General features: G+C 43.2%; 1 protein-coding gene across 7 annotated transcripts in view; it reads right to left on the reverse strand.

Annotated features, from left to right (window-relative positions):
* The window catches only part of sdk2b (sidekick cell adhesion molecule 2b), a 327,437-nt gene that overhangs the window by 63,466 nt on the left and 238,082 nt on the right, over positions 1-25,889 (reverse strand). For all 7 annotated transcript variants that reach the window (XM_037754749.1, XM_037754748.1, XM_037754745.1 and 4 more), the window contains exons 4-9: positions 22,427-22,574; positions 9,317-9,450; positions 5,517-5,628; positions 3,797-3,987; positions 1,403-1,486; positions 1,113-1,307 (exon numbers count right to left, since the gene is read on the reverse strand). In XM_037754749.1, coding sequence (XP_037610677.1) covers positions 1,113-1,307; positions 1,403-1,486; positions 3,797-3,987; positions 5,517-5,628; positions 9,317-9,450; positions 22,427-22,574 — 864 coding nt within the window. The remainder of the gene's footprint in view (positions 1-1,112; positions 1,308-1,402; positions 1,487-3,796; positions 3,988-5,516; positions 5,629-9,316; positions 9,451-22,426; positions 22,575-25,889) is intronic.

Raw genomic sequence — 25,889 nt, forward strand, 5'->3', positions numbered from 1 at the left:
TATGATGGAAGTTTGTTCCTGCACAATAACACATTTCTCCTCAATCAATTAGTGCTGTTTGATCTTTACTAATTGGAGTCCCAGCTCTTGCAATGTTGTCACCAGACTACAACACCTCTATCACATTCTTATAACACTACTGCATTTCTATCACCTTCCTGTCATCCTTGAAATATATATATCATTAGTGAGTGAGTGGTGAAGCAAGAGAGAGAGAGCGGCGGTGACGGGAGCGAGTGGCGTTATCGACTCCGGCCCAAGCAGGAAAAGTTAACAGAGTTTGGTTTGTCTGTTCTGGGCTACTGTTGACACATGGCGGAGCCTAAGAAGAGGACCTATGTAGATATAAACGGCTCATTCTAAGGTAACGAAAACACAACGATTCTTAGTTTCAGGTGATTATACACTAAAGAAAACATACTTGTCAATATTATATTAAATGTCTGCCAATAGATCCCCCTAATTGTTACACACTGGCCCTTTAAGGGTCTACAGCCATGCTAGCGGCTCTGTGAGGCTGTACATACTTTGCAAAAAACGCTTGACAATGTTAGCATTGAGGCTTTTGTAGGTATTTGGTGTAACCCGCTAGTTTGTAGGCTACAACCTCTGGGGACCATGAATGACTGTACGCAATTTCATGGCAATCCATCTGATAGTGGTCGAGATATTTCAGTCTGGAATAAATGGGTGAACCAACTGACCGACACTGGTATCGCCTAGCGTGGCTGAAAACTAATACTACGCTTGACCTCTTTGGGGGAAAAAAAGTTCAGATTTTTCTGAATTCTGATGAATAATTATATTTTTTGTAATCTTCTATCAAGTAAGTGGTTGAAGAAGAAGAAATTGCGAGAGTCAGAACTGCATTTAAAGCACTAAATTGCTCCTCCTCTTCTCCGTACTTACAGGTTGGAATTGCTTTCCATTTTTGTGAAGCAATTACAACTGCTCTTTTTTTTTTTCTGAGTTTGACGAGGGGGCTTCAGAGAGCTGTGTGACAATTCAACACTATTCTGTGAAAAAAGAGTTCTGAGTTATACCAAAACACAAAGTATTTTAAGAGCTGTAATTAAATGTGTAATTTCATGAAGAGCTGCTTGAGCACTCACTGGTAACAGCCAGGTATGTGTTGGTCTGAACTTCTCCTGCCAGGTTTCTGGCAAAGCACTGGAACATGCCGGTGTCGTCGGGAAGGAGGCCGTTGACCTGGAGGCTGCCTCCCACCAGCACCCTGTACCTGGGCATCTTCACTGGGTTGATGGGCAAAGCATCCTTGTACCACACGATGTCTGGCTGGGGCACTCCTGCACAGAGTGAACGAGAGTCGGGTTTACGGACAATAAGTCATGCTTCCTGTTTTCATTCGTATAAAATGACATTATTCATACACACTGCTCACCTCGCGCCTGACAGGGAATGTCCACCACCTTCTCCATCTCGGCTGTGATGTGTTTCTCTGGCTCCTTAATAAACTGCGGTGGTTCTGAGTGACAGAGTGAGAAGCAAAGACAGGATGACAAATTGATAAAAATAAGGCGCGATATTGCAAACCTGCAGCTGTAATCATCACCGCTCACAAACTACCTTACTTAGATCTTAAAATGATAACTGACTGTGCCTCTAACTGATGACACAAGAGGATAAGAATATAAGAAATATGTATAAGAAATCAGTAATTGGTGTATCATAATGGTTTCATAAATGTATCTTTCAAACTCATGCGGAGAGGAAAGGCTCAGTTAGCTGCATCGAGGCAAAAGTTCAGCACACCTTGTCCTTTGAATCACATTACAACCTTGAAAACATCAAAGTGTTTGAGTGGGATGGAATGAAAGTGACTGAAGCAATGCTATTAAACAGTTTCTTGAGGCCAACCATTAGCTTTCTCCCTTTTAAATCAATAACCATCCCTCCCTCACTGCCTCATGACTTCACAGCTGCCAGATTCATACAGTGAGAGCAGTCATATTTATATCAATTTCATACCAGCTCTTTTGTTTGAACTTGCAAACCTTAATGCTACGTTTACTCCCACACATTTATTTTTTTCCGTTCGGGGAGTCATACTTATATGAAAGCACATACAGGCAATTATACATTATGACTAATCACATCATTGTGCACAATGGAAAGGTCTGAAAATATATCAAATTATGGTGAACCTTAAGGACAAAAAGCAGAGCGTGAAAACACAAACACTAAGGAAATGTGCTCCAAATCATGATATACTGAAAATATTCAAATGGATGCTATGCAAAAGGCAAAAGCGTTGACATTGAGATAAGCGCTGCAGATATCGAAATGCATCCTATAACGAAAGGCAAAAGCACAAACACTGAGATAAGTGCTGCTAATGTCAAAACAGAAACCAAACAACGGGGTAAAGGAATGAACCTATTTTGACTGAACAGCAGCAACGATACTTCCCATCAAGGCTCATTTGGATGTGGATTTGGAGCACATTTCCTTAATGTTTGTGCTTTCACTCTTCTATCTGTTTTTGTCCTCAGGGTCCACTGTAAAAATAGTACTTGCAATGCAGCGTCTAATTAAACCTGCATGGACTTGGTGATAGGTAGACAATCACTTGAATGTCTGTGAATGGTGTTTTCACTTGTTCTAAATACTAAAGAACCAACATGGTAACAAGAGTAATAGGGAGATATTGTGACCTGCAAATGTGCATGTTTAGTTTAGCAAGTTTTACAGATGTCACTCGTTTCATTTGACCGGAATACTGCCACGTTACCACAGTGATGTTGTGGCAGTAAGACTGCGTTCACACTAGATCAGGTGTTGCGGTGATTCGCGGCAGGGTTGTGCAGCTGTGGGAAAGTCACTTTAGTGGCCCATTAACATCTTTTGTCCCCTCACGGTTGGGCTGTACAGCTCTGGATCGACAGTTACGTGATTGACCACCGCAGCTTGACGTTGGGTTGCATTTAGTTTATTCTGTTTCTACTTTCCCGCTGCTGGCCGCTGCGTTGTTTTCGGCACCCCCTGCAGCCGCACTACCCTCATTCAAAATGAATGTGGGTACTTGCATTTCGCTGCAGCGCTGTATCTCATGTGAATGCAGCCTAAAAGCGGGGATGCACTTGATAACTGTAGACGCAAGGTGCAGCAGAGTGCTTGAATCCTGAATACAAGATTTTACTATGTACCCCCTTTGACCACGGCAGAGTGACACTGTCAGTATTTCCGCTCGTTGACTCAACGGGAAGTGAAGCAACAGCAGAAGCAGACTTACTGTAACTTCGCTGAAAACTTTTGCCAAAATATGAGATATTCGTGTCTTGTTATGTTTGTAGTAAATTAGACTTTTCTTTGTTTGAGCTGATATTCGTCTGCTAGCCTTCAGTGAGTTTGTTCCTGACATTTATTTCTCCGTTTGTGGAATTGGAAAAACGTGAAGAAGAAACGATGTGTATCTGTGTGTACCTGTGTGAATGGGGATGGCACAATTTATCTATTTTTAAAGCCTCGACATCTTTAGCCACTCCAAAAAGCAAGCATTTTGGAAAAAGTGTTTCAAGGAGTCATTAAAAGCTTGTGGTCTCTTAATCCAGAGTGCAGCATTTAAACTGCTCAAAGTTTTCTGCATAGATCACAACTGTGCAACAACGCACTGCATATTGTTAACTGGGAATGTTTTCATGTACTGTAGGACAGGACAGGAATTACATCACTTGACGTCGTCTGGAATGCATGGCTCCACAAACCAGACAGAATAGCGACCCCACGTAAACTACTTTTTCTTCAGCGAGAGCATATTTGATCCCAGGATTCTTACCTAGTACATGCAGATAAGCCCCGGCACTGACGGAGGGCACACTGCTGCTGCGGAGAATGGCCTCACACTCGTAGAAGCCGGCGTCGCTCACCACGGGAGTGATGATGGTCAGCCTGCGGTTGAAGTCGCTCAAACCGCTGGTCACCAACACGCCGTTCTTACGCCACGAGAGGCTCAGCCTGATGAGAGGCCTACAGAGAGAAAAGCAGAGGTTCAGATGCGTTCTAATCTCACTGTCTCACTGAGGATTCGTATTTTTCTGTTGCTTGATGATAAATGATTCTGGTTCTGCTACACTGGTCCAACGGGACACATATCCATCAATCTGTTTAATCTGCTGGAGCATCGGGTATTGAAATCTAAAAAATATCTGTTTATGGGCTGAGATGATGCCAACTGTTTTCAATTCAAACTGACTATTTCATGAATCAAGGGATGTCATTAGTGGAGTAGTCTGCTTTGATACTGCATATTTCAAGATACAAGAACACTGGTGTCTACAAAAACTTGCAAAACAGGAGAAACTATGTTGGAATCAACTACAATTATCATTCATTCAACGCACATCAAATATTTAACTTATTGTACAAAAAAAAAATTCTAACAGAATTTTAACATAGAAACCGTTTACAGTCTTCTGTTTCTTTATAGCAGACCATTGCTATGTATAACAGATCGTTTCTATGGGCGCAGTTCTGATGTCAGACTCTGAAGGACCGTTTTTGTATAAAATTATTGATTTCTTAAGTTACTAGCCGTGTAATAAGCAGGATAATGTACTGCTAGCGGGTCATCGTTGTGAAGGAAACCGGGGTTTCCCCTTCGGGTTGCGGTATCGCCCTGTCTGGGTTTCTTTCACGACACTGACCGGCTCGCTATACATTATCTCTTACATATATATATATAAATGTTCTCCCTTACTACTAGTCGTACCTAGCCCAGCACACAGTTTGGGTTTTATTTGCCCAGGTTTTGTGGCTTTGGGCTCTCTGGGGCCGTTCACATGCCACGTTTTTTGTGCCCTCAGATCCATTGTTGTCAATGTAGACGCGTGGAAGACGTGCTCAAACGCGAGAGCAACATCGTTGCGGCGCGCAAGCGTTCCCAAGTGCCTATTTTTCAGGGCGAGACGGCTACACACCAAGATAAAAACGATTTGATTGGAACAACCAATCACAGCCAGCAGATGTTTATCTGTCCCACAGGCTATTTTACTTGCTTCACCCTTTCCGTCCGAGGACGTCACAACATCCGGTTGAGCGGGACTAAACAGACTAGACAGACAAAATCGAGCAGTAAAGCTACTGTGAGGGATTTACGGTGCTGGAAACTCACTAATCTTTGACTTTATTTAGTTTAGTCAGTGAGGCTTAATTCTAAACTACCGCAACTTCATCATCATCGCAGCGTTCAGGTTTTGGTTGCTTAATAACGGCAGGCGAGACAGGAGCGCAACCTCCCAAGCACCTTGGATAAAAGGATGAAAGCGGCAGGGCGTTATTAGATGTGAACGACCCCCTAAATTAATACACAGCAATGGTGCCCACAACAATAATTTTTTTTTTTTTTTAAATCTCTTTCCAGAACCAGTGTTCCTGTTGCTATTGACAATGGAACTACGTTCTCCTGTTGTGAATTGTCCTCAATGATCTGGGTGAACTGACACTTTAACAACAGTAACAGTAACTACAGTATGACCCTGCAGCGCCAGCATGTTTACCTGGCATTGGCTATACACTCCACGGTGACCTCTGAGGTGCCTGTAACCACGCTCGTGTTCTTGGGAGGGATGATGATGGTGGGGGCGATGGGATCTGCTGGACCTCCCACATCTAGACAGACAGACAAAGAGGTCGCCACACACACATACCAACAAAACACACACACAGGGAGAGGTTAAGCAGAGAGCAATGATCTTGATAGATAAATTCAATATATTACAGACACAATGGTGGACTGTGGCGACCTATACATTTCATTTCCACCCAGTGCTCTCTGTGTGGGTGTTCGTCAACGTGACATATTGAAACTGACCAGTGAACACAGTGTTTCTGAATTCTGACAGAGAGAAGGGCCGAATAGGACGAGACAGTGCACTGACTGTGTATAATAAGATGTCTGCTGGAGAACCAGAAACGGGGATAGAAAAATACCGCCTGACAAACACAAAGCTGAAGGGGTGAATAGGCTGCTGTGTGTGCATGTATTTTTATATGTGTATAAAAACTCTGCATGTGCAAACTAGCTGTTGTCTGTGTGTGTTTGTGTTGTGAGCGTCAGAGACAGACAGCCCATGGCAGTGAGAGCACAGTGCGTGCGTGTGCTGCTTGAGATGTGTCATGTCTGTGATAAACTCGCACTGATCCGTCAATCCCATCATGCCCTGGGAGTGTGCTTGTGGCTGCACATGTCAGCTGTAGCTACAGGGGCTGTCATGATTCAATCTTACCAATCTTGGGTCATTTGATGCCGTATACAGGCCATGTGTGCACCCCCGTCACACACACACCTTAAAGGGTAACTTAAGTATTTTAGAACCTGGACCCTATTTTCCCATGTCTTTGTGTCTAACTGAATCACAGGGACAACAATTTCTGAAATTGGTCCAGTATTGAGGGAGAGTGCTGCAGATGGCAGCTGCTCAGAGGCTTTAATATGGCGCTATTGGGGCAAGCTGACACCGTCATTTACGTCCACTAAAAGTGCTCGTTTTTCTTTTCAATCCATCCATCATACATCCATGGTGGAAATGCGAGTGTTATCTATAAGATTTTCAATGTCATGGCTGAATATTTAGCTGATTTCGCAGCCCTGTCTCCTAATAATTACATTCCTATGCAACAAAATTGCATTCTCAATCACGTTTTGAAGGAAACACATTTTATTCAGATTAGGTTTGTCTTTTACCTATCCTTTGTAAGTCTGCGGACGGCCGCAGCGAGTGACGTAGTAAAATGAGTGTATCGAGCGATTGTGAATGAAAATACGTTGAATAAAAACATAATTGAAAAATAAAGGCTATAACAAGCGATAAAGTCCACTACTAACGGACTAATTTCTTGCATCTTCGTTTTGTTTTTAACAAATTTTGAGTCAAACCATGATGTATTTTTTACTAAACCTAACTAAGTAATTTTGTTGCATTTTCATTTCGTTTTGTTTCCATTTACAATGTTAATAACGTGTTTAAAACCTTTTGAAAACTGTGACCGTAATCCGGGAGAAAATGTGGACGAGGTCTTTGAATTCGATGGCCGCCCGTATTTATTTGAGCCGAAGTATACGTGTATTCAGATTTCGAGACTTATCCTTGAGCGGGACTTTGACACAATAACAAACAGATTGGATCGAGCGAAAGGTTAAGCATAGGCATAAGATTAGGCGTAATGTTAGCAGACACTCATAATAACAATCAGAGGCTGTCAGGGGCAAAAACAAGCACCTTTAGTGAACGTAACATTGGCGCTCACTGCCCTCGCAACTTGTTTCACGGCTGCCGTCTACAGCGCTCTCCCTCAATACTGGACCAAATTAAAAAAATTGTTGTCCCCATTAGTCACTTCGACACAAAAACATGTGAAAATAGGGTTGAAAAAAGGCGAAGTCAACCTTTAAATAACAGCAATGTTTGACTGCTAGTCACCAGGAAAACACTGCTGCATATTTCAATTGGACAAACCAAAGTTCTTAAAATGTACTTAAAGGAATAGCTCAACATTCGTCTTGCTGAAGTCAAAATCCAGTTTTTAAACTTAATCCCAAGTCTGAATACTGTAAGGTGAGCAACACTGGTCCCCACAGAGTTCTCCTTGACCTTTGCCCTCGCCGAGTCTTAGGCAGTCGGAGCCAGGAGGAGCTCATGGGAAATGCATCATCATCAGAGGCGTCGCTGCAGGAACAGCTGCTGTAGCAGATACTGACAGATACGCGTGCACATACAGTAAAACGCAAACACACACACCTCTCAGTGTTGGCTCCACCAGCAGCCTGTACATCAATGTGTGGGTTGTGTGTGCATATGTGGAGCATGTGTGTAAGACCTCCCGCTAGGCTCTCCAGTTTCCCCTATATGCAAGCAGAAGCGGCGCCTTTTCTGCTCCCTTCGTGTTGTGTTGACTGATATATCTTACCCTCACCATCCTCATCCACTTCCACACTGAACTCTAGTCTACCATGTCATAAGACGCTGTCTGTTAGGTTTCCTCTTATATTTCACTCTGCTGAGCTGAAGCCAACTGAATTGGTTTGATTTGTGTATCTTGTGTTGTTTCTGTTGTGGCAGCTGAGGATGCTGGTGAATATTAAGAACTACTTGGCAGTAGAACAGTCTGTCTGTGTCCCTGTCCCCCTAGCTTTCTCTTCCTGTGTGTGTGTGTAGATCTGCAACAATGTGTGAATACGGCTACAGATACACTCCAGTGCAATGAAATGAAATCTGATCATAAAGGCTGAGCTTCTCGACAAATAAACGACACGAAAATGTGAAATGCTCGCCTGAGAATATTATATGTCTAAGGCTTTTATTGTGAAAGGTAAGAACAAAAGGAGTGGATCTGGTGCGCGCTTGCCTTTGTGGAGGTTGAAAGGAGCAATAAAGTTTTCCGTCATGGTTCGGTCTACGGAGCCTCCGTGTTCTTGTTTCATAAAAATAGCTGCAACTCAACCCCGTTCCGCACAACGTGATTGGATGACGCCTTTATTCACGGTGTGAAAGCTCAGAAAAATCAACCTTGTTCCGAAAAAAAAGTACAGTATGTCGCTTTTCGGAAAAAAAATAGGTCGAAAAAATATATTGACGTGCAAATTAATCGCACAAACAAAACGCCCTCCTTGTGTAAAGGCCTTTAGAGGTCAAGGGTGGTAGCAGGGTATTTAAATCCTTTACTTGGGTAAAAGTAGTGATACAACAATGTAAAAATACTCCACAAGTAACAGTCCTGCATTCGAAATTTAAATTAGGAGAAAATGTAAAGGTATAATCAGCAAAATGTACTTAAAAGTATCAAAAGTAAAACGAATGACATCTATTTTGTTTGATTTATACGTGTTTTGTATCTATTATTTTTGTGGGATAAAATCTTTGAAAATCAATAAAACATATTTACAAAAAAATAAAATAAAATAAATAAAAATAAAAATAAAAATAAAAATAAAAATAAAAATAATTATATATATTATATATTACATTATGATATATATTATATTATTTGCATTGGTGAGATGTAACTAAGTACATTCACTCAAGGATCGTACAAATTTTAGGTACTTGTAATTCTCTTGACTATTCCCATTTCATACCACTACTAGTACTTTTTATTCCACTACATTTATAGTTACTTTACATATTAAGATTTTTCCATTCAAAACATATGATGAGCTTATAAAATATGGTGCAATGTTATAAATTAAGTGCAGTACTTAACTATGACTGTAATATCTTACGGTGCATCCACACTTGTACCGGCATAATCGGTTGATTACAGTACGTGTGTTGATTGTATACAGCATGTGGTTACTCACTCTCTACTGACAAGGTGATGGGCTGGCTGGTCTTGTTCTCTCCGTTCTTGTCATTTACCGCTTGGACGTAGTAGCGCCCGGCATCCGGCGCCACCGTCGACAGTATAACCAGCGTGTTGTCCAGCGTGATGGCACTGAGGAGGGAACACAAGCGGAGTGTTTTTAGTATTTCGAGGCTTTATTGAATATAGAAGATAATGGGGGAGGAGAAGTCAAGGTAGGTGTAAGAAATCCAATTTAAAAAAACAGTTTCTTGTGCTCTTTCAAAATCAAGACACTCAGAGAAAGCTTCGTAGAAAAAAAAAAAGCAATACATTGTCAGGCTTCAAAAGGTAGCGTTGGACTGCCTAATTAGAGTTAAATATGTTTGGAGTCGGGTTGTGTGTCCACACTTGATCCCACGGCTGAAAAGGGCATTAAACATTTTAACATTTTAATTACACTGTTCAAGCTGCATTAGGTATATCGATTTACAATGTGTAAACACTGTGTTGGTGCTGACTGAGCAAAGCAGAAATATTGACAACCTCCCTCGTTCATACTTCTCCTTATGGTCCGCTCTGAAATATGATAGCCCTGCGTAATAACCCGGGGCTTCTAATTGGCTATTTGTACCCCTCTGCTTCCTGTGGTTGCATTTTGGCAGCCACGACTTTTTGGCAGGAAACAATAGCGTCTTCTTTGTCGGCTGCTGAAATGATGCCTGAATAAATAAACACTAATCCATTCTTTCAGAAGGTGTCCTATAAGGGGCTAATATCTGGTGTCTTGTTGTCTCTATCAAGCCCTCTCTTGGACTTTCTCTCATCAATGTAGCAACCAGCGAGGGAGAAATCGTCCTCCCTCCTCTCTGGCGCCTGATGTTAGAGCCCCCTGACTATGTTTACAATCAATATTTTCTTATTATCTGTGCCTGTTCAACAATCTGGCGGCAGATAGCCCGTTCCAACCGGTTGCCTTCCTCCACATACATCTTTTCCTCTGGCCTTATCCTTTCCATCTACTGTTCCGGCCTACTCCCCCCCCGCTCTCCTTTACTCCATCAAGTCCACCAGATGCTGAATGTGGTCATGTGAAGGAAGCGATATCTGGTTATCTATCCTGACAGACACACAACTACCAAAACCACATTTGGGAATAAACGCATCAACGCAGCAGCTGAAATGTATTCTAAACAAAACAAATATTCACATTTGTGACACGTACACCTGAAGACACGGGCACCGTTATGTGCTAAAGTACAAATCTCTCACATCAGGAAACAAAAGAGAGTTTCAGTCAAAGACCAACCAGAAAAATACAGAGAAACCAGGGCTGCAATAACTCATCGATTAAACTTGAATCTAAAAATAGCTGGCTATAGATTTCATCATTGATTGTTATGATGCACGGCACATGCTGTGGCAACATCTCCTATAGTGGGGGCAGTAAGCCAGCCAATGCTGTGCCTTGTGATGAATTACAGGAAATGACGCACGTCTCCTTTCAAAAATGTTGGAGGCGGAGACTAATGATACAGCGGAGAAATGTGCAACTCATGATGACAGGTTGTAATTTAAAAACAAACAGTAATACTGACTGTTTTCTCTACGATTTGTGATGGATCAATGTAGCCCTGATATAGCTATTTCAAAGCCAACAATTGATAAAGCTAACGTTCCTGATATAGCAATTTTAATTCTAACGCTTGATAAAGCTAACGCCCGGCTACATTGATCCATTACAAAAGGGAGAGAACCAGAAACAACAATATCTGATTTAATATATATTAGTTATATTTCCCTTTTATTCTCAGTGCATGGCTGCATCCCCAATGTCCATTTATGTAATTTCATGTTTTTATTGCAGTAAAAAAAGCATTGTACAGATTACAGCAGTTACTGTGCACCACTGAAAATCAGGGTTCATGTTGTTAATTATTGACAACTAAAGGGCGGCAAACATTATTGGAGTTCCAGCAACTACTGTAAGTCTGAGAAACGTAGAGTGCAAACCGTGGCCTAAACAAAGAAACATGATTCTTCAGTGTACTTCAGTTGGTTTATGTGTTTTTGTAAAGGAAGGATGTTGACACCCTGCAACTGAAAGAATGGGCATGTTTACAGTGGAATCTAGATACACCCTGTAAGGAAACAGGAAAGGGGGGGGAGACTTCCAGCGGCTGGAAGTTGGCTGGGAACTGGCTGGCAGCCGGCTGGGAGGGGAAATCTATGTGGCTGCATCTGTACAAGAAGATGAGGAATACGTTTTGTGTTTTTAGTAAAACGCTGGAAATAATAAAATCTAGCTTTTTTCTTTTTATCCGATTAATAATCGATTAATCAAAGTAATGATCCACAGATTAATCGAACATCAAAATAGCTGTTAGTTGCAACCCTAAGAGAAACAAATCAATAATCCAAATGGTTGTGGCTCCTACCCACCTTCTGTACTCTGTGACATTTCAGTTTGATTTTTCTCTTTGACGTTTTCCCAGAGCTATTGCCAGCACACAGTCGGTAATAACAACTACTAATCAATAACAAACAAAAAGTCTTTGCCCCCCCTGCAAGTAATGGCTTTTTTCTATAGAAGTACTGTAATTCTTGCTGCTTGCTGCACACAGGTGTAAATCCTGTATATTTCAGCCGTGCTCCTGTTTCACAGCTGATGACCTCCTCTTTCTCTCCTCCTCCAATCAAACCCACTCCACTTCTCCATCCACTTGTTCCTCCATCCTGACCTTCCTCTCATCAGTGGGGGATCTAAGTACCTGCTGTGCCTTATTAAGGGAGCAAGAGAGCTGATGAGAAACTGAGGAAAAAAAAATAAATTCAAACAGGGATAAAAATGCTCAGAAAATACATGCAGGTGTGCACACATGTGAAACAAATCTCTCATTGTAGCTCCAGGGAGGAAAAGCATTGGAGTGGTGTGCTGTGTGTGCATCATGTACATGTGTGCTGATAGCATTTACAGTATGATGACTAATGAGGTCCATCTCCGGACTGATTTCTCAGAGCATCTCCCCACTCACCGGGCTCATTTGGGATTCCCCGTCCGTGCATGCTGAGACTGAAAACAGTCTTCCTAAAGGGACTGGCAGGCCTCAATGGCTGCAGCTTATGATCTGCGGTAAATATTTAATGCTAGCTTGCTGGAGCGGTGACATCCTGGACGCACAGCCATGAATTATGGATCCCCTCAGGGATGTGGGCAGAGCGGAAGTGTCCAAAGCGCTGAATGAATCCCAGGCGACTTCCCAGGACCTTTCTAAAACGGGGACACAATCCGGGGCTTAACTTCTTTACCTGTCGCTTAAGAAACTCTTGAAGATGAATATATAGGGCGGTGCTGCTAAGATATAGGAGGCGGGAGGTTTATATGACCTGGAGGAGACAGCCTATTCTCTCTGGGATAATGTCCAGCATCGTGTGAGGTGAGCTCGTTCTCGATTTTCTTTTTCCTTCCAAAGACCACTCCCTACTCAATAACCCCCGTCCAAGCACCAGGCAAAATAAGTTTCAACTAATATGTTACCATCATCCAGAGCAAGTCCTGATTTCATCAATAATAGTGGGAGCAGGAGGCAATTTCTCCCCCCGGCTAGTTGATTTTAATGTGCTTCCCCGCTGAGCATTCTCTCCCCTCAGCCTGTAATCAGCGCTGCTGCAGTGGGGGTCACACAAGACTTTGTTACCCAGCGTGTTCAGCAGGTCTCACCGCTCCCCGTGCTCGCCGGTCCTCAGGGATCAAAAACCACGTGATGCAGGAAGAAATTAAAAGTAAGCCAATTATCCTGAATGGCTTTACATGTATATCAAGGGAGCAGGAGGAGGGAGATAAGACTTTGGTTAAAAGAGGTAATGGAATTTTTTTTTTTTACCAGCTTCCTGAAGTAATTTCTTGTTTTAGCATGTTGCTTATTCGTTATCTATCTCATTATCTCTCTGAATGCATTTTGGTCATCCTTATTAAGCCCCGCAGTCTCTCAGTGGTGTGTGTGAGCAGCTGTCTGAGGCTCGCTCGTAACGATGGTTTGCCACGTATCCGGCACGGTGCGGGGATTTATCAAGCCACAGAGCTGAGCCATTTGGACAAATCAGATATGTGTGAACATGCCTCTGTCTCTCTCTGGTTTTCATGTTTATTCCTACATCTTTGAATGCTTTCTCTCTCTTTTTTTTATTTCCAACCCAATTTCCTTTTCCATTATTATTCTCCAGAAAGAGCTGCGGTCCACAAGAGAGCCTGGCAGGCTGGACAGCTGCTCAGAATCGTCTTGGCCAAGTGTGCAGCTTTATGTGCAATCCCAGTTTTGCTCGCAGCAAGAAGCAGCAGCGCTGGTCTCATATGCAATTAATTTTTTTTTGCGGATCAATTTATTTATGTTAAGCGTCAAGGGTGGCTTCTCAATGACTGCCAGTCTGATAATGATTCCGTAGCACTTTAATCAATAATGATGACGAGGATTGATGTTTGATTGAAATAGAGAGATGGAAAAATAAGTGTTTTATTAGCCGCTAGTAAGAGTGCTCCGATCGCTGGAAGCAGTATCGCGTGGCATTATTTATTTATTTAACTATTCTAAACAACATTGTATATCAAGTATTAATATTAAGAGATGAGAAAGTATTATGACTTGACAACTGTTTATTTATTGGAAGGCAACATGTGCAATATACTCCACTCTCCACTCTCTTCGGCTGCTTTTACGAGTTTATGAAATTGATATATTTGGTTTGTTTGTATTTAATCTGATTCGGTTTCACAGTGCACAAATTAAAGTGGAACATTTTTATTTTATTTTAATTTGCTGAGCACCGTGTGCGAAGGAGCGAATTTATCTTTTCAGTCACGAGAGCTGCCACTTCTAAGCAGGGAGTTGCAGACTTTGAAATATCTTTCTCCTCCAGTTTGTCTCGAATGACTTTATAAACGTCACTATTTTTGTGGTCTTTATTTAACATATTCTGTGCGTTCTCTTCGGCTCAGATGTCAAGCAAACATCAGACTTCTGCAGAAGTCCAGGTCAGTCCGCTCCCACTCATGTTAATGTTGTTTACCTGAGTCCATCTCAACCAATGCCCACACAGGAAGGAAGCCTGTGTTTTGGTTCGCTTGGAAACGGTCCGAGGCCACCTCTCGAGTGTTTTGTTTTCGTCCGCACCACAGTACAATTACTGCGTCACAACCGCCCAAACAAACCGCACCAGAGTTCGATTTAAATGGAATAAATGTTGGCTTGTGAAAGCGCCCTTAGAGACATTCTACTCTCATAAGTCCCTTTTATACAGAGATCCCTCAATACTGCTGTAAAGAAGACCCCCTCATTATACCGGCTTTGCTTTTCACACAGACGTTGATTCGGCACTGGGACTACCTCCGCTGCCGACTTAGCGGCAGAGCAACAATGCACCTCCATTCTGTGTTTGTACCTTTTATACAGAACAGCGAGGCAGAATAACAGCACAACAATCCCGCCTTGAACAGGTTGTATAAAAGGGGCTTTAGAGACACAACTCACAACTCTGGTGAAGCAATTTAAGCGGTGCGTAGAGAAATTTGTCTCTCGTGTTTTGCGTCATCTGATCAGCCTTCATAGAGACCACCGATCAAACTATTTAGAACGAATATCGTCCAATAACGATCTATTGGAGCACCCATAAGGCTCTGACACACCAAGCCAACGGTTGGTCGTCAGACAGTTTGGGGTTGTTGGTGAAAGTTTTTTCGGTGTGTCCCTCACCGTTGGCTCTAGTCCACCCGTGTCAGAGTTTTTTAGATGTCAGGTTGGTGTGTCTTGGCCTTTAGGCACTAGCTGCTTCCCTTTTCTTATTTTCATTATTACTAATAAACAATGATGCATGATTGCTCTCTTTAATTAAGAACACATCGTCCCTGGACTCTACATTTTGAGCTTAAGAGCACATCTTTGTATCCCGTTCAGCCACCGACTCTGTCAGCCTGTGTGCATATCTTATCGTGTCAATCCAGCACTGACACAGAGTGACAGAGCTGTGCCTGTTCTAACACGCACACACTCGGGAGTGTTTAGGCATCTGTCGTGGCTGTCCCTCTCGCCGGGCCGTGAGGGGCCTAACCTCGCTCCACAGCCTCAGACCTCCATTACATGCAGACAAATGGCCCCGGTCGGCTGATGGCCTCCCACAGGAGAGAGCGAGGGGTCGACGGGATCAAGCAGCTCACATGGCCGGCTACAGTGCGAGTACAAACTACAGCCAGTTGACGGATGAAGGCAAAAATAAAGCGAGAGAGAGACACGAAGAGTGAGAGCGAGCAGCAGGCTGCATGCCCTACTGCTCCATAGACCTGTGATGAAAAAGCCTCAGCTCCTGGGGATGGAGAGATGGAGGAGAGAGAGAGAGATGAGAAGAGTTAAGGGAGCGTTGCTCATGAAAACAGCCACTTGTTTTCTCACCAGGGGCATGAACTACAGATTCGTGGCCCACTGTTCACTTTCTGCTTCCCTGTTGCTCGCGGTTGGTTGAGTGTTCACAAAACGGGAAAGAAAAAGCGGACGTCCCAAATTCCACGCAAGGTCAAATGGGGACATCGAAATGAACTCGAGGCCATTTCTGATCAGCCTTGATCTGCAGACTAACCAAACACAACAGGCTGTCCCTAAACCCATCCATCAAGTGAATCCAGTGATACATCTATCTACACTAGAGCTGAATGATTTATTGATTAATCGATTAGTTGATGGGACAGCAGATTGACGAATATTTTTAGCAAAAATGCCAAACATTTGCTTGTTCCAGCCTCTCCAGTGTGAGGATGCTGATTTTCTCTGTTTTGAAGAACAGTGTGTAACATGTTGGAATAATATTCATGTATATAATATTCATCACTATATTTTCATTAGTGTATAATCACCTGAAACAAAGAGTAGTTGTGTTTTCGTCTCTTCTTATCTACATAGGGAGCGGGTCCTCTTCACGGAGTACACCATGTTGCTCCACAATGTTTCTACAGTAGCTCTCCGACACGCTCGTGAAACTGTATTAACGTGAGCCGCAGAGTGCAAAAACCGTGGTACCGCCAGCCGCTGTCTGACTTTCGTTGCTCTTAAAGTAGTGTTATTATGGTAAGGATGACCTCTGAGGGAGGCAAGCGGCATTACCAGGGTTTTTCACTCGGCGGCTCACGTTACTGCAGCCTTGGAAAGGGAGGAGTGAGCGGAGGGGTACTCAGTTGGTTCAATATTATAATTTTAGACTACTGGCCACACAAATTAAGACATTTTAGTGACAAAGCAACTAAATAATTAATCGCCAAAATAATCAACTGATTAATCAAAAATGAAATCATTGTTAGTTACACCCTTAATGTTTACATCCGTGAATACATATGAAAATATGATATTGGTACAAATACTAAAAAAAATACTTTTTTCTATACCTTTATTTTGGGAATATAAACATGTCTCAACTGAGCTTCCATAGAAATGTTCACCCAACCTTTTTTTCATTCAACAACATATGCCCAACTGCTCATCAGCGGTAAATATACCTGCCTATATAAAATACAGTCTTAAGTTAGATAGGTTTCCTAATTTAGATCAGAAACTATAATTATTTCTGTTGGAAAATATTATAAATATAGCGTACACTTAAACGAATATCATTTTTTTTAGGTGACTAAAATACGTTTTTCTGCCAGTCCCGTCCACAGCACTGTATTGCTTTGCTCCGGTCTGTTTCTCGATGCTGGGGGCACACCGACCATCACCTACTGTAAGTGATACGCCTACTATGAATAAGTACCTCATACAACCCCACTTCAAAACACCCGAACTATCACTTTAACACACCACTCATGATTTTGTTTTAGTGCAAACTCAACTCCTGACATTTGCTCCTGGTGTTCTTCATCACTGTTTTGGAAGAAGGAAATAACAGGAGCGACCGGCGAACCGGCTTTAAAAGTTAAATTTTCTTTTCAAATAAGTGCTGTGCGGTGGATCTATTTTATGCCGATGTGAAGAGTGGTTCATGTGGATTTGGAAAAGTAACTGATAAATTACCCATCCACCGCCCCAAAGCAGTCAACCCAGGGGAAACACTGACATACATGCGTTCATTCATTCCTGCATCCACATACATGATGATGTGTTGGTCTCTGTTGTTAGAGCTGCTTCTTCGTTCCCTTGTGACCTGCAGATTGTTGAGTTCATGACTAATGCTGGGCAGTTGGTCACAGGGAAATGCAGAGAACGGGCCTGGCTATTCACTGGCCCTCGTGACTAATGGGGAATCCATAGCAGACTGACAGGACCCGGACATCACAGGCAGGGGCCATTAATTGATCAGTAGCTACAGCAGATTACTCAAGGGAACTGCAATGTGTGTGTGTCAGGGATGTCCTCCCACTGACTCCTCCAGGTCAGGCTCCTCTGTGTTCTGTCTTAACGGACACCTCTACAAGGTTGTTTTCAGTGTAATGCAGATAAATCCATGCCCAGATGTCAATGGAAAGTTTCTGGGAGAGAAAACCAGGTAGCGGGCGGTAAGTCGTTGTCAGTGGTGAAATAGTGAGAGGACGAGGCTCCGCTGTATCCAGCGGCAGACTCACCTTCTAGCCAGCAGCCCTGCAATTCCTGGCAAATGTGTTTACTGAAGGAGCCTCTGATTATACACCACATTAAGTCTCCAAAATAACACAACAAATCACGGCAGCTGAATGGAAAAGACCCTGCCAAATGCATTCTCATTCAATAAGGGAAGAATAACGACTGTTTGTGCTAAATAAGTTCTTTTTCTCCTCGTATCGCGCTCTACATCACAACACAACAAACAACGAGAGGACCCAGGTTGAACCGATCCATTGCAGGGCAGCTAGACCAATCTCTAGCCGCACATTTCAGCGCTGAGTCAAACAAGGACACGCTTTCTTGAGCCTGGACAGTGAACAAGAAGACCGTCAGAGAGAAACACCACAATAAGTGAATCCGTAAGTTTATGGGTGTGTGTTGTGAGAGACAGCACAGGAGTCTTACTTGCCTGCTACGCCAAGAACAACAGCTGCAGAGGCCACATGGCAAAGGGAGAGCAGTCTCAGTGCCACAGTGAGACGCTGCCTTGCCAGGGGGGAACTGGCAGCAGGGAGGCAAAAAAATGCAGTTTTCACTAAGTTTCTGTGGGTTTCTTTACACATGCAGGGGACTTGGTGGTGTGCTGTGATCGCACTATACTACGTCTGAGTTTACATGCATCTGTGACCCTGAGGGCAATGCCAACAAGCTGGTGTACAGCAGGTATAATGTATTCAATCTTCACAAACTTAGTTTGGCGTGTTGGCATAATTTGCTAATTTGCACTAACACAAAGTACATCTGAGGCTGATTAGATTTGCAGGTATACAATTTCGATTTGGACCTGATGATGGTGCTACATGGATAGCTAAAGTTACTGTCTTGCTGTTATATGACCTACATAAGTAAACGAGGCCCATCAGTTTCACCAGAAGGTCATTCAGCTCAGACTCCAGCGGGGCCGCCGGCAGCGACCAGCCCACCGCGGACAGACCCAGATCTGACTTTGCTGGTGCCTTTCGACCCGCAGTCGGAGCTCCAGCAGGAGGTGGAGAACTCCTCCTCCGGCCAGGAGCAGAGCTTCGCCTCGCTGCTCCGCTGGGATTCAACATGGACACCACGCTGCTGGAGGCACAGGCCCTATTGCTTGGCCCGCTGGAGGGGAGGGAGGCCTCGGAGAACCAGGACAAAACAGGGTCAGACTGCCGGACACTGCTGCTGTAAAATGAGAGGTTTTCTAAAGGGACTCTGGTGCTTGGAAACACTACCGCTTTTGTACAAAATTAACTAAATAAAAGTTCCTTGTAGTGAGCAAAGCTCTTACAATTCATACTGAAGGGAAAATGAATGTCAGGATCAATATTCATGAAAAACCATCTAATATTTCACTCAAAACCCCAAATATTAACCTCATGGCGGTGCTATAGGAAAAGTTAGGGGAGCACCAAAGTCAGCCAGAACCAAAGAGGTGGACCGATAACATAGACAGGGTAAGTAAACGCTATATCCCAAATATGATCAAAACCAGCACACTAATGTGCATGTAAACGTACTCATTACCATCCCTAGAGCCACGCCACTATAAAACAAAGAGACTGTCTTCCCTGTCCTTTAAACAAACTCCCTGGGTATTTAAAGGATTTGCATTTGATAAATGGATTTGAATAAATACGATCAAACCCTAATCCCGGTATTCTGCTAATGCTCACAGCTCCAGTAATACCTACTGTATATTTTGAGGCGTCTACTTGTGATCGGATCACCTGAGATGTATTTGCTTTTAGCGTGCACGGGACCTGAGACACAGTTCACCTGTCCTTGCAATCAACAAGTGTCACCTCTGGAGTGATTTCAACACTTCTGTCACCTTTCTACTGCAAAAACAAAAGAGCAAGACAAGACAAGAACACCCCTCCTCCTACTGCGTGACACAATTCAAAGAAGCAACTGACACGCATTTCCACACAGTTCGGGCCAAACTGATCACAAAGTGAATGTAAACACAATGCGACAAATGATGTAGTTGAAGCACAGCAGCCTGCAGAGGAAGCGTGTGTTTTATTAGCTGCTGGTTGGAGGTGATTACCACAGTTATTCTGGGTCTGGATGTTTTTTTTTCCCCCTCCCCTCCTCCTCCTCTATTGCTGAGGTGTGATTAAGCAGAGCGCAGAGAGAAGAAGCAAGACGAACCCCTGGAGAGCCTGCAAATTAAAGTTATGACACCTGAGGAGGGATAGCAGGATCAGGGGACAATGAGGGGAGAAAAAGGAGTAAAAAAGGCACACAGTGGTGAAGTAGAGATATTGTAAATGAAAGAGAAAATGGTCACCGTGGTTGTACCCCGTTGCATCGTTTTTCTCATCCTCTTCACTGCTATTTTACTCGTGACTATGGAACCAGCAGTCTCACAAAGACTATACCTAGAAAGCCCATGTGACGATGTTTAAAGAGACCACACAGCTGGAACTGACTCTGGAGAGCACTAGTCCTCAAAAAAAGAGCCTTCATCAAGGTAACAGTGTGCATTTCGGCGCAGAACTCTCTCTCTGGCGCTCCCTCACTAGTGAGACTTTGATGCCTCTACAGAATCATCGCTAGTGGCACGAATCAAATTCAATTAAATGATTTTCAATAAAAAAAAAAAAAAAAAAAGGCTGGCTGTTATCAACGGTGCTCATTTGCACACAGTGACCTTGGTGGTGCGCGCGGAATTAGCATTCTCAGAGCTAGAGGGTAGGTAGCGAGGATGAAGAGAAGCAAAGTACACACAGTGGGTGGCCCATAATGGAGACAAAAGGAGTGAGAGAAGAGAGAGAGAGGGAGACATCAACACAAGAAATAAATGAGACAAGAAGAGAGAGTTGAATGTGAAATAATAAAGAGCCTTCTCGCCAAAACTGTCGACAAAGTGTGATCATTCATCAAACTTTCATAACAATAACCTCTTTAAATGCCAACTTAACACACACACGTCACTGCCACCTTTTCCTCTTAAGGACTTCTCAAAAGTAATCCAGATCTACCGCAACAAGACGGAACAAAATCGAAACGACCGGCCTACCCACGGCCGTCCGCAGCCTTCGGCTTCTCAGTCAGTCTTGGCGCTCGTCTCATTGTCATTCTAGGTCAGGGTATGATTACTGATGATGAGGAGCTGATAAGAAAGATTCACTCTAACCAAGGGCAAGGTCACCTCCCACTGCGAAGAAATGCAGATGTGATGAGATGGGGATAAGTGCCTTTTTAACACACACACACACACACACACATGCCGCGCAGGTGTGCAGACACCCAAAAAGTATTACCACACAAAGACAGGAACACTGAGATGTGTGTCAAAAAATACCCAGTGCACATGCTCTCCCAAAGCCAATCACTGAAGGAATAGTACTATCTCATTGACTGGAGATGTACAGTATGTATAGTCCAGTGGTTCTCAAAGTGTGTGGTATGACAGGTGGGAAGTGCGTGACCGGGGGATAAACAATTTGGCTATAGCAATGGTGTTCATGCAGACAGTCTTTAGGTTTACAGAATGGACAGACATTAGACAGGGACAACAAGAAAAACAGACAATGCTTCCAAGACGAACAAGACAACATGCTCAGCTGACAATAATCAAAACAAAATATGACAAATTAAGGCTTCAACAAATGTCTCAAAGCCCGGAAGCTTCGTTCATAACATTGACATTCGGATTATTATCAATAACTTACAGACCTTCCACCTACTCTTTCCTCTCTCTCTCAAACACACACACACACACACACACAGAGCGAGCGAAGCGGTGCTCAGTCCGTCTCTGTAATTGCCTCAGTCCAAAAGTCTAAATTCATTGAAAAAAGATAGATGTTATAATTTCACAAAATGTTTTCATCTAACGAAATATTCTGCTTCAATCCAATTTGTTGGAGTTTAGTCTTTCAAAAACAACATTAGTAATATATAAGCCTGAATATATCAATAACAGTTTTGTTAATTTTTCATGTTTCTAAAATTGGACCATACAGTATCAGACCTCATATAACTTAAGTACAAAAAGTAGAGAAACTTTCTCAATCCACCTCTGCATTTTATGTGGATAAAATGGGAAAGCAAACCCCATTTGAGGCTTTCAGCAGCTGCCCACTGGCCCCACCGGGTACTGATGATGGCGTACGAAACACCACCGCTGCTGGCTGGCAAGCGCTGATAGGTGACCTCAGAAACACACAGCGTCCCATTTTTGAGCCCGAAATGAAGAGAGACAGAGACATAGATAGGCTGAAATAAAAGTGTTTTTTCTTTTTAAAATAAAAAATGTGGAACAAAGCGGTGATTTCATTTCACACGGTGCCAAAACTGCTTTGGTCTCGGCCCCTCGTTTTGCAGGAGAATTTCTCCTTTAGCACAAAATGTAGCGAGATGAATGACAAAAGACAGGCAAGAACAGACGCTCTCAAACCAAAGCACTCAAAGACCCCAGGAACAAACAAGGCACAAAGACGTATTCACAGGATCAAACACAAATCCAAAGTAAAAGCACAGAAAAGAGTCCAAGGGAACAAAGGAAACAAGTAAAAAAGAGGACTTACATGCGACTGCTGGGTGGAATCTTACGCCCATCTCTGAACCAGGTGACTTGCGGCTGGGGGAAGCTGCGAATGCGTGGCGCCGGGATAACGGCACCCTCTCCCTGAGAGACCGATTGGGTGCGTTCACCCTCCTCAAAACTGCCCATAACTGCAGGAAAACAAACAAAGAGCACACAGGTGAGAGTGAGAAAGGAAAAGGGTGCGTAAAGTCACAGACACAAATCACTTTTTCCTTTCTTGAATCTGACTTTTGGTGCCCACAGAGCATTTTGCCATCTGCTTTCTGTTGTGAAATGTTACATCGAGCCACTTTGATGGACAGCGCAGTGTTGTTGCCATGGTTTCGACAGTACACCGAGGAAGGCTAAAGGAACCAAGACGTAATGACTCACAGAGGGACACAGAGGGGACGCTAAATTGACTCATATTCATATTCCGTATCCTCCTGTGCGGATACATCAAGGGCAATCAATCTTGATCACGCTCTAAATGTGTGCATTACTCAACATGGTAGATGACCAGCGCTGCCGCTATTCTATTATCTCCTAATATATTTCATTTGTTACAGCGCTTTTATTCCTCCCCTGTCTCATTATATCTTAAAAGCTGACAAAAATACTGCGCTAATATTCCTGCTTCTGCCTATCTGTAAGTGAGATCTATGGGCAGGGTTAGGAGTTTTTGATGGATTTCATGTTGATCGGCCCTAATTTCAATTGTTGTTTCGATCTCAGCTGTGCTATTCTCTGATGCAATCATGTTGGCTGATACTGACTGTAAACCTTCATAGGACAGCAGTAACAAGCAGACTTTGTCTTTTCTTCCTCCTTCGCTGACTGAAGGAAGAAAGTGCAGACTTTGGATTTTGTGACAGCTGAATAACTTAAAGGGTTGCTTCGGTATTTTTCAACCTGGACCCTTTTTTCCCATGTTTTTGTGTCTAATGCCGGGTACACACTACACGAGAATCAAGACGATTTTGGGCCTGATTCCCCCCTCCTGACAATGGTCAGCAAAGCACTGATTTTTTGCTTCTAAAGATTATCTTTCCAGATATTCCTGTGGTGTGAGGTATGTTAAGAGCGATTTATACATCCACCAATCTGCTTGGATTCAATATTTACGATTGGATATCCTGCTGTGTGTGGGGAACCCCGAGGACAGCCGATGATGCAGTCACGTGGGAAAGAACGATAGCCAACCGAGAAACAAGCTGACTAAAGAAGGAAAGACAACAACTGCCGTCTTGGCGGCTAATACAAAACGCGAAGCATAAAGTAATAGTAAGATAGACCTCAGAATTGGAGGACCAACTTGTTGATTCGTGGCAACAACACACGTGTTTATTTAACGTGTCTCCATGACTTCATCTCTCTTTTTTCTTTGTGAATCTTCAGTACAAAGTAGTGCCAAAACTAACATAGCTAATTATTCCTGCCTGTTGTCGACCATGTTTGTTTACACTAAAGTCACGTTTGATTGCGAGAGATTTTTTTGCGAGATTTCAGTTTTTTTTCGTTGGGATTCTTGTTGTTCATGAAGAGAATCTGTTAGCGTGTGGTGTGATGTTTTGGCCAAATCGTTGCTCTCCACACACTATAGGAACAAAACTGTTAAATTCAACATGACATGTCGTTATGTGTGGGGTCTCTCACATTTTCAACATAAGTTAAGATTTGAAAAACCTTTCATTGTGGGCGAGCCTGAACTCCGACACTTAATAACGTTAAGAACACAACCTACGCACTGAAATGTTTGCTACTTGTATAACTCATTTTAGATTAAAAAACATCTTAAAAATACATAACCCCCTGATGCTTAGGCCCGTATTTATTTGAGCCAGAGTATACGGATAATCAGATTTCACAATGAGACATCTCCTCGAGCGGGACTTGGATACAATAACTAACAAGCCAAAGCTAAGAAAAACCTTTTATTTCTCTGTGGGGTCCTTTCCATAATGTCGTCAGACACTTATAATAACAATCTGAGCCTTTCAGTGGCAAAGACGAGCACTTTTAGAGGACACAAGGTTACATCGACGCTGCTCTCTTGACCTCGCAGCTCGTTTAGTGGCTGCTGGTTACAGCGTTCTCCCTCAATACTGGACCAATTTCAAAAATTGTTGTCCCCATTAGTCATTTAGACACAAAAAACATGGAAAAATAGGGTCCAGGTTGAAAAATACTGAAATTACCCTTGAAGATTGTTTTTTTTAGCTCCATGAGAGACGAGGAAAGGATCATATATTTGTCTCTTCAATTCAAGGGAAACAATAAAGACAACTCCGCTGAAATCATTTGAACATTACATCAAACACTCAATTAACTTCCAACACAGTTTAGAAATAATAATATCTTTGAGAAATGTAGGGATCAAGGTATGGGGGGCTTTGAACTGGGGATGTTGGAGTGGTTGTGCATCGATGGCAATCTTATTTTTCTCTCTCTCTCTCGCTCTCTTTCAAAGAGAATAAAAAAGGTAATCTGGCTTTGCGGTGGAGCTGTGGTGCTTAGCTTAAATGAAAATCTGGGAAGTGTGCAAATCCCCTGACTTTGATCTGCAGTTTCGGCGATGTGATGTCCTCCTCCCCTTCCCTAAACTCTAATGCCTCGGCATGTTTCCCTTTCTCCGAGGTGTGTCTCCGCAATCCTAATTGTGCTGCCTCAATGGAATAGCTCGCAAAAGAGATCTCCCCATCTATCCCCTTCTATCTTCATTCTTTCTCCCCGTCTATCTCATCCATTTCTTCTGCAGGTGTCCTTAACTCTTCTTTTTTACGCTGTCTCACCGTCCGCATCCCTTCAACTGATGAGGGGGGGGGAGAGAATTATGGAAATGGGGAAGAGGTGGGAATAAAGAGGAACAGAATAACAGTGGGGAGGAAGCCAAGAAATAAATAGAAAGCAGTGGTGGTCAGAGAACAGACAGAGTCCAAAGAGAGGGAGGGAAGAAACAACAAAAAGAAACGGTGATAGAAGCAACAAAGAGGCAGAGAGAGGAGATGCAGAAGGAAGCAGTTGGCCACGGCAACAGCAGGTTTGCCCAATACTAAAGAAGTGGACCGGCGGGACCGTCGGGCCCTCTCCGTCTCCCTCCCATCTCTTCCTCTCGCACGCCTGGTTGGCTGCATTGTTCAGTCAGGTACATCGGCGTGTCACATCCACTCAAATTTCGCTGAAACAAGGGGAAACCAATGAACCTGGCACACCCTGGGAAGGTGGGATAATGGGCGTAGGGCGGTTGTGCCTATTGGGGGGGTGGTGGTGGTGGATTTAACGTGACAACACTCCTGACACCTCTTGCGGTGCGTTTGTAATAGCTCGTTAACAAGACGAGGGAGCTGAAGCTGCCTGGAAGTGGCGCTGGAAATTTACAGAAACGCGAGCCCTATTTCCAGCGAGAAGCGACAGATGTTGTTGACAAAGGGAGAGAGAATGAAATAAGCGGCGGTCATATTGAA

This window comes from Sebastes umbrosus, chromosome 20 (genome assembly GCF_015220745.1).
Source record: "Sebastes umbrosus isolate fSebUmb1 chromosome 20, fSebUmb1.pri, whole genome shotgun sequence".
NCBI lineage: Eukaryota > Metazoa > Chordata > Actinopteri > Perciformes > Sebastidae > Sebastes > Sebastes umbrosus.